Source organism: Ciona robusta, chromosome 2, assembly GCF_009617815.1.
Source record: "Ciona robusta chromosome 2, ASM961781v2".
Taxonomy (NCBI): domain Eukaryota; kingdom Metazoa; phylum Chordata; class Ascidiacea; order Phlebobranchia; family Cionidae; genus Ciona; species Ciona robusta.
Genome location: NC_143236.1, coordinates 8,887,465 through 8,896,877, shown reverse-complemented (window position 1 = coordinate 8,896,877; position 9,413 = coordinate 8,887,465). Strand labels below are relative to the sequence as shown.

Genomic DNA, 9,413 nt, shown 5'->3' with positions numbered 1-9,413 from the left:
TCAGTTTTACATAATGTTTTATTCACATTCATCATCATCATCATCATCACTTTCATTAGTAACAGAGTCCAGTGCCTCATTTTATTCACTTCAATTAGATCACACATAAAATCCACATAAGAATTCTTTGTAATTAAAGGCGTTCGTGGCTCTGTATCAACAGTAATTTGGCTCCAGCTCTCTCCAGCATTTTGATAAACCCATTCGTTTTTCCTTGTATGTCTTTGAATCTAATATCAAAATACAAATTAAAAATGAGCTAATTTTGAAAAAAGTTCATTGGGTACAAAGGTATAACCTGTGTCATTTCTCTCCATATCATTTATGATACCAGTTGCAGAGAAATCACTGGTGCATGACTTTAACTTGTTGGTATGTGAACATGAAGGTGTAACATTGTATGATTTAACGTTTGTGCCAGCTAAGTAGAATGTGTCATACAACAACGATGTAGATTTTTTCTTTTACCCGGAACTTTAACTTTAAATGGACCACATCGTATCTTTATTCTGTAAAAGAATGTTATTTAATATTTACATAATAGGCCTCGCCCATCATTCTATCATAGGTTAGTTATCATTAAACTATAAACACTACAACGTTAAAATATAAATAGAACTCATTTCAATCTCATCATTCTAACTTTTACTTACACATTACACCAATTGTACAGAGGGTAACTGGTAAAGCGACGGAGGGAAATAGTTACAGAGGGGAAGTAGCCGTGGGGAATGGTCATGGGGGGGAAGTAGCCGAGGGGAATGGTCACCGAGGGGATGTAACCGGGGGGAATGGTCATGGGGGGGAAGTAGCCGAGGGGAATGGTCACCGAGGGGAAGTAACCGGGGGGAATAGTCACGGAGGGGAAGTAGCCGGGGGGAATGGTCATGGGGGGAAGTAGCCGAGGGGAAAAGTCACGGAGGGGATGTAACCGGGGGGATGGTCATGGGGAGGAAGTAGCCGAGGGGATGTAACCGGGGGGAATAGTCACGGAGGGGAAGTAGCCGGGGGGGAATGGTCACCGAGGGGAAGTAGCCGGGGGAAATGGTCATGGGGGTAAGTAGCCGAGGGGAAAAGTCACGGAGGGGATGTAACCGGGGGGATGGTCATGGGGGGAAGTAGCCGAGGGGAATGGTCACCGAGGGGATGTAACCGGGGGGAATGGTCATGGGGAGAAATAGCCGGGGGAATGGTCATGGGGGAAGTAGCCGGGTGAAATAGTCATGGGGGGAAGTAGCCGGGGGGAATAGTCACGGGGGAAAGTAGCGGGGGGAATGGTCATGGGGAAATTAGCCGGGTGAAAAGTCACGGAGGGGAAGTAGCGGGGTGCATAGACACGGAGGGGAAGTAGCCGGGGAGAATAGTCATGGAGGAATTAGCCGGGGGGGAATAGTCATGAGGGGAAGTAGCCGGGGGGAATAGTCATGGGGGAAGTCGGGGTGAATAGTCATGGGGAAGTAGCTGGGTGAATAGTCACGGACGGAAAGTAGTGGGGGGAATGGTCATGGGGGAAATTAGCTGGGTGAATAGTCACGGAGGGGAAGTAGCTGGGGAGAATAGTCATGGAGGGGAAGTAGCCGGGGGAATAGTCATGGGGGAAAGTAGCCGGGTGAATAGTCACGGAGGGGAAGTAGCCGGGAATGGTCACGGAGGGGAAGTACTGGGGGGGAATAGTCATGGGGGAAGTAGCCGGGAGGAATGGTCATGGGGGAAGTAGCCAGGAGGAATGGTCATGGAGTAAGTAGCCGGGGGGAATGGTCATGGGGTAAGTAGCCGGGGGAATGGTCATGGTGGGGAAGTAGCCGGGAGGAATGGTCATGGGGAAGTAGCCGGGGTGAATAGTTACGGAGGGGAAGTAGCCGGGTGAACAGTTACGGAGGGGAAGTAGCCGGGGGGGAAGTAGCTGGGGGGAAAAGGTCATGGGGGAAGTAGCCGGGGGGAAAGGTCATGCGGGGAGTAGCCAGGAGGAATGGTAATGGGGGGAAGTAGCCGGAAGGAATGGTCATGGGGGAAGTAGCCGGGAGGAATGGTCATGGGGGAGAAGTAGCCGGGGTGAATAGTTACGGAGGAGAAGTAGCCGGGGGGAAGTAGCTGGGGGAAAGGTCATGGGGGAAGTAGCTGGGGGGAAGTAGCCGGGGGGAAAGGTCATGGGGGGAAGTAGCCGGGGGGAAAGGTCATGGGGGGAAGTAGCCGGGGGGAATAGTTACGGAGGGGAAGTATGAAAAACAAATATGAAAAAGGAGACCCTCAACCTGTGTTAAGATTGACTGGAGAATGTTTAAATATACAGCAGGGCTACTTTTGGCACAAATCTACGTTCTTTAGTACAATCTGCATCGTTTGGATGGAATAAAAAGCTTAAAAGGCGCACTGAATGAACCAAATCTGGTAATTGGTACTCTATTAATAACCTAAAACAAAGCAAGAATATGTTGCCAAACTAATGCTTTTTACCTTTTTCAATTCTACAATTCACTGCAAATACCTACAGACACGGTAACCCTAATTAACTGTTTTGCCAATGTCATAATTTAAATGCCTCACGTTTTCGCTTTATATTCAACATCACGCACTTAACCATATATAGCGTTAATCGCGTACCGCTATGGTATGAAAGTATTATTTTGCGCCCATTCATGCGCTAATATTTGTCGAACCTTCTCTCATGTCTAAGGCTAATCACGGGTCGAATCGGGTGAAATCCAGCAGTGCTTTTGCGCTTCAGACCAAACAAAGAAAATTTATTTTGTTATAAACTGCAAAGCAATGCTTTATTTTTACTGTTAGAAATTATTAAACGCAAATAAGTTTCGAAAGAAGTAAGTAGTCAGTTTTAGTTAATTTTTTTTATGGAGCATCACTGTTTTTGCCATTTTGTCAAAATAACAACAAATATTGATGACGCAGCAAAAACGAAAATTTTCGACAAAAACCTCTCTTTTTTTAAATTATGTAACTTTAAGTCATAATTAAAATAATATTAATGTTTGGGTTTTTAAAAAACGAAATTAATTAAACCCGTCTAAAATACGCCAGTCAGAAATATTCAATGTCATCGTTCGTCAGCATGACTTGGCAGTTTTTTTATTTACATATTTTACCGAAAAATAATTCTGTAATTTTTGTTTACTTTTAAGCAACGAACAATAAAATGACGTCGAATTTTAGTGGGGCGTTACAATTAACAGATTTGAACGACTTTATCGCGCCATCACAAGAATGCATTAAACCTGTAGAGGTAAAAAAGTCAATTCCCAAAAAAGGCTTGAGCAAAATCCAAGTTTCGAACGATGGGAGTTACATGGAAGTAGATACTTCGGGAAAATCAAAGAAATTACAAAAAGCTGAGGTAATTTTATTCATTGGTTTGGGGGGTATTGATCGAGACAAAACCCATTAGTGACCACTGGGTTGGAGAAATTGCCGTTAAGTGTCTTGCCCAAGGACACATCACACATATACCCAATGGTAGCAGCGTTGAGTCTTAAACCCATTACCTCTGGGTTACAGGCAGGCGCGCTAACCATGCCACGGCACCGGTTTTGTATCAAATCATTACCATAAGTTTACCCACCTGTCCCTAAGGGGTTATGAGTTCAAGGCTCGTCGTTGCAACAATTGTGGGCGTATGGGTTTGTTGGCAAGACACTTAACAACAATTCTGCCAACCTAGTGGTCACTAATGAGCTGTCCAGCCAAAGACTAACCAGTTGAGTCTCCTATTAAACTAATTACCCCAACCTGTTTAATAAACAAATATATACAATACAGATCACATTGAACGATTGTCTTGCGTGTAGTGGATGCGTAACATCTGCCGAGACCGTTCTGATTGCAATGCAAAGTAAAGATGAGTTTTATAAGTAAGTAGAATGGTTTATATTACTGTTTAACAATTGCTGTTTTGCTGCTAATTCTCTTCTCTTCGTTGTTTGAGAAAATTTTCAGGTGAGTATAATGGTTTCTGTTGTTTTTTTTATTGTTTTAGTTTTAAAGACTGTCCTTTTGCTGCTAACTCAGAATTGTTTAAGTTATATTACTAACATTATGTTACAGCAACATTATGCACAGATTTTAAATATTTGAAAGGGTCTTTAATAAAATATATATAATAAATGTTTTTAGGCCCTCTTATGTTAAAATAAGTGCCAGTATAAACTAATAGACATTAACTTTTAAAATATATTTAAAGGGTTTTGAAAGAAAACAAAGAAACTTCGCCGGAGAAACGCAAAATCATCGTAGTGTCGGTATCTCCGCAATCTCGCGCCTCCATTGCTGCTGAGCATAAACTGGATGTGAGGAAAGCAGGGAAGGCTATCGACGCTTTCTTAAAAAGCTTGGGTGCAGATATTGTGTTGGACACAACGTTTGCTGAGGAGATAGCTCTTGTTAAAACTGCTGAAGAATTTATACAAAGGTAGTTGGGTTAGAAGTGATGTTGTGATAATTTATAGCTGTGGTTTCATTGTCTTACGAACCTTGAAGTTGCTACCATTGTGGTCATATGTTTCCTTGTGCAAGACATTTAACAACAATTACTCTAACCTAGTATAACACAGGTGTTTTACTTCATACAAACAAATGCTATATAGAAAACCAATCTTCCACAAGATGTGTGAAACAGAACACTCGTGTTATAACAATTATCGTTGCCTCACGAGTGTAAATAAGTTACAAAAAAGGTGGCTCGTAAAGTAAATTATTTGTTAACACAGGTGTTCTGTTTTATTATGTCTGTCGTTTCTACATCATGCAGCATGACATTCATCCATTCACAGATATCGGGATAATCAGTCAAAGAAATCTCTCCCCATGTTGACGTCATCCTGCCCTGGCTGGATTTGCTATGCAGAGAAAACTCACGGTGACCTCACTTTACCATATATCAGCTCTGTGAAGTCTCCACAGCAAATCCTGGGGTCTCTCGTGAAAGAAACCGTCTCATCCCACGTGAATAAAACTCCTGATAACGTGTATCATGTAACAGTGATGCCATGTTATGATAAAAAGTTGGAAGCATCGCGCCAGGATTTTTATGACGATATTTATTCCACACGAGACGTTGACCTTGTGCTGACCTCGGGTGAAGTTGAGGAAATGATTGCCGGGGAATGCGGGACGATGGATGATCTTATCGTTAAAGTAGATGCGATTAACAACAGTGCAAGGTGAGGGGTTTTTGACTATTTTAAAACACAGAGGAGGACAGTTAGACACACATTTCTTATAAAGTCAATTTAAATTTCCATTTAAACTTTCAAGTAAGCATGAGGTGCGTGCACTGTAATCAAATCCTGAAATGTTTATGTTTCACATTTGATCAACAAGATTTAAAAATAATCAGTAATTAATATGTTTAAACAAAATACCTTTTTTAAACTAAGTTACTGCCATTTCCACCACATTACATGAACTACATGACCAGTGACCACCATTTTGATCCACACCACAGGCCAGCTGCTGATCATTGGATCAGGCCATTAATGAAGTCAATTTAACACCTAAAACTTACCTTTTCGAACGTAATTAGCTTCTGTTTTACACAATACATAACTAACGACAAACCCTTTCACACAATACCTCGTTAATCCATACAGCATTATACCCTCTCAACTACAAGCAGCCCGATTAGATACGGACGAACCCCTAAGTCACGGTGGGGGAGGGTCAGGTGGTTACCTACATCATGTTTACAAATATGCAGCTCAACAATTGTTTGGTGTAAAGGTGGAGGAAGTGGTTTATAAACCAGCAAGGTGCGTTGTTGGTTGGTTTGGTGATTTATCCTGGCTTGACGGGGCGACGACAGTTGTTATAACACGGGTGTTCTATTTCATATACTACGTGCCTGCTTACAAGTTACCACGTATGTAACTTATTTATCCTCGCGTGGCGGGGCAATGACAGTTGTTATAACACGGATGTTCTGTTTCATACAGCTTGTGTCCGCTTATGAGTTACAACGTATATAACTTTGTGGGTGATTGTTTTTCTGTATGACTTTATGTTAGAAGCAGCATGCTAACCACTCAGCTATGGCGTCTTTGCCAAGTAAACGAATAACTAGAACTTTTGAATACAAAATGTTTACATATATACCATCACCACCATAGAAACAATAAAGATTTCCGCGACGTGACGCTGAAAGACGCGGATGGTAAAATCCTCCTCAACTTTGCATCAGTTTACGGGTTCCGAAGCATCCAGAACCTCGTGCAGAAGATGAAGAGAGGGAGATGTAATTATCATTTCGTGGAAGTTATGGCGTGTCCGTCAGGCTGTTTAAACGGGGGTGGCCAGGTGGGTGGGGTGGTTTGAGGTTTTCTGCATGGGTGAAGTCCTTGTCAAGGACTAGTGAAGTGGTTTGTTACTTTTTGGAAAGTTCTAAAAAGTTTCCCACCATGAGTTGTATGGTCTACTAGATATAGATATTGGTCACAGTGGTTGGGGTTTATACCAGAGCTCCTTTCCCGTCCTTGGTACCATTAGTTGGAGTTGTTTTATTCGTCAATCTGTATGTGAGGTATTCGTATTTGGCTGTGGAATTTGGTATCTTACTCCATATTTTAAGTTTGTAAACATTTTTACTGATTTAAAAACATTTGTGGGAATTTTTGGAACATTCATTAAATACAGCAATATTGATTGTCCACAGTTTTTCTTTAGAATAAAAAAAATAAAACTAAACTAAACTGCAAAATTAATTGATCAAACGCGGTTTGCTAGATCAGTAGTTGTTGCAATTATAAGTTTTGTTACTGCTGGTTTTTTTATAATTAACATCAAAACTCACAGATCAAGGCACCAGGTGGTGACAGAGAGTTGCAAAAAGATATTTTGTCATCGGTGCAGATTGCATTTAACGAGATTACACCAACAGAAGCAAGAGAAGACTCAGCTGTCAATCAGACTTTTATGGATTATGACATCACAAAGTCAAAACAATTATTCCACACCCAGTATCACGCTGTGGAGAAAGATGAAACTTTGTCACTTAATGTTAAATGGTGAAACTTTATAATAAATTGACGCGGAAGATTTTGAGATTTATTATTGGCTGTATGGGTAATATGGGGGCTTTAAACTTATAATAGGGCCTTTTCTCTCTTACATAATTGCAACAATAAGAGGCATTTTTTAAACTGAAAACTTCAAACATTTGTTGAACTGTCTTAATTAAATTTACAGTTAACTATATACAAAAGAAGACTATTCGTTGGGAATGATTTTTGTTTGTAACATATTTCGTATCACTTGATCGTGATTTTTAGTTCGTTACAAGAATCGTCCAACTGCATGAGCACTAGGCTTGTGCAAGATTCAAATAAAACATTACAGTTATTTACCAACAATGCATATTATTATAGAAAAAATACTATAAACAACAGACTAACTAGAAATGGTGAGAAAACATGACTATTTAGATGTCTGTTTAAACTTTTATGATTCCATATTGTTTTGTGATTAAAGACATCACTCAAGCAATTTCCTGTCATCTAACTTAACAACAAACCCCTCACACTTACTATAACCACAACCCTACAGTACAAACATACAATCTACTATAACAACATAATTGAACTGTCATTGTAACTAATACAAGTGTTCAATGGTACACCATCATAATATTTACCAGTAAACATGGCTGTTAATACAACAAGATGTCAACGCAGATGAGTGATTATCGCATTGTGTTTTAACAATGGCAACTGTTGTGTTTGTAAAACATCACAATGAGAGGTTTTATTAAACTGCTGTCATGTAAAATGTTTAGAAGTAATTAATTTACAAATCATGACCAAACTTATCAAAAGTCATGTCTGCTTATCCACACACTACAATAGCTTCAGCAACTCGACTGTGGTCATGAGAGCGGCAACCATGGATATGTCACTCAAGTTCCCACCCACCAGAAAATATAAATGACCAAACTAACCAAAAGTCATGTCTGCTTATCCACACACTGCAATAGCTTCAGCAACTCGACTGTGGGCATGAGAGTGGCAACCATAGATAAGTCACTCAAGTTCCCACCCACCAGAAAATATAAATGACCAAACTAACCAAAAGTCATGTCTGCTTATCCACACACTACAATAGCTTCAGCAACTCGACTGTGGGCATGAGAGCGGCAACCATGGATAAGTCACTCAAGTTCCCACCCACCAGAAAATATAAATGACCAAACTAACCAAAAGTCATGTCTGCTTATCCACACACTACAATAGCTTCAGCAACTCAAATGTGGGCATGAGAGCAGCAACCATGGATAAGTCACTCAAGTTCCCACCCACAAAGATATAAATGACTAAACCAACCAAAAGAACACACGTGTTTAACGACTGTTGTAGTCCCTTATGCGAAGATAAATAAGTTACATTCATTCATACACCTAATTTCTACCAACAAGTATTTAACCGCAACACCTAATGTTAAAAAACCACAGGCCCAGCATTTCCACCACAATGCACAAACATATCACTTGCATAATATGGTACGATGATAGTACCACCATATTTGCATACAAGTATCCATCCCCCTTCCCACCCACTTAGTTAAAACAACAAACCTAAACCAACAAAATCCTTCTATCAGCTCTACAACAACAACAAACATAAGTAGAATCCCTCATCCTATAGTTAAGTGGGTAGGAAGAAACACTGTTATTTTTTATAATGTGTTACATAATTACACAAACCGCTGTTATGTAGTTTCAAACCAAAATACGTTAGATCTAAAAGCCAATAATCAAGTATGTTGAATGTGAGCCTCTTATAATATGCTTCATAATTAAACAACAGCTGTTACCAACCATTACAAAACAAGGGACAAAAACAACATGATGAAAGCTTTGGAAAAATAGCTTATTGGAAAGCTTGGCTAACTATAGAAAAATCAATTAACAAATACATTTCACTGTATTGCTTTTTATATATCACAATTTTATTTTTTCCATAATCATATTAAGATCATATTATTTTAAACAGCCAATAGAAAGAAATTAGCATCAAAACTACAGTTTATATAACAAGCTTTGGACGTTAGGAAAAAGTAAAATACTAAGTAAAATGTGTGACTGCCAAACCAAATTATTTTATATGGGTGAGGTCCTACAGTGAGGCACGTCATGGGACCTGAGATTTAAGCCAGAGTTTGCCCATTACCCCATCATTGTACATGCACATTCTATTCTAAATGGGTGAGGTCCTACAGTGAGGCATTCCATGGGACCTGAGATTTAGGCCAGAGTTTGTCCAATGTACTCATGTAATATAACAAACTGTTAATGATAATAGTTTGAACAAAGTGTTTTGAGTGATTAGCGAATATGACGTTTGTTTGTATTGATGCGTTGTTGTTGTTGTTGGTTCAAGGGACACAGATCAATGAAGTTGTTAAAACAAATCATT

At 39.9% G+C, this 9,413-nt stretch overlaps 1 protein-coding gene and 1 long non-coding RNA gene across 4 annotated transcripts; one reads left to right on the top strand and one right to left on the bottom strand.

Annotated features, from left to right (window-relative positions):
• On the bottom strand, window positions 1-2,675 carry LOC149740939 (uncharacterized). 2 transcript variants are annotated; one of them, XR_016384454.1, is made up of 3 exons: window positions 2,253-2,675; window positions 299-509; window positions 1-230 (listed from the first exon to the last, which is right to left on the bottom strand). It is a non-coding gene; the product is annotated as an uncharacterized LOC149740939 (long non-coding RNA). The 2 variants fall into 2 exon arrangements; XR_016384453.1 differs by having other exon boundaries at window positions 2,455-2,675.
• A 308-nt stretch (window positions 2,676-2,983) lies between these two features.
• LOC149740938 (cytosolic Fe-S cluster assembly factor narfl-like) lies at window positions 2,984-7,044 on the top strand. Of its 2 annotated transcripts, XM_089873095.1 has the most exons (8): window positions 2,984-3,349; window positions 3,772-3,863; window positions 4,193-4,420; window positions 4,563-4,697; window positions 4,782-5,171; window positions 5,601-5,759; window positions 6,117-6,303; window positions 6,799-7,044. In XM_089873095.1, exons 1-8 carry the CDS (start codon window positions 3,152-3,154, stop codon window positions 7,012-7,014), a joined length of 1,605 nt encoding a protein of 534 aa, XP_089729221.1. In that variant the 5' UTR covers window positions 2,984-3,151; the 3' UTR covers window positions 7,015-7,044. The 2 variants fall into 2 exon arrangements, with proteins under 2 accessions (XP_089729221.1, XP_089729222.1); XM_089873096.1 differs by lacking the exon at window positions 4,563-4,697 and having other exon boundaries at window positions 3,082-3,349.
• The last annotated feature ends 2,369 nt before the right edge of the window (window positions 7,045-9,413 follow it).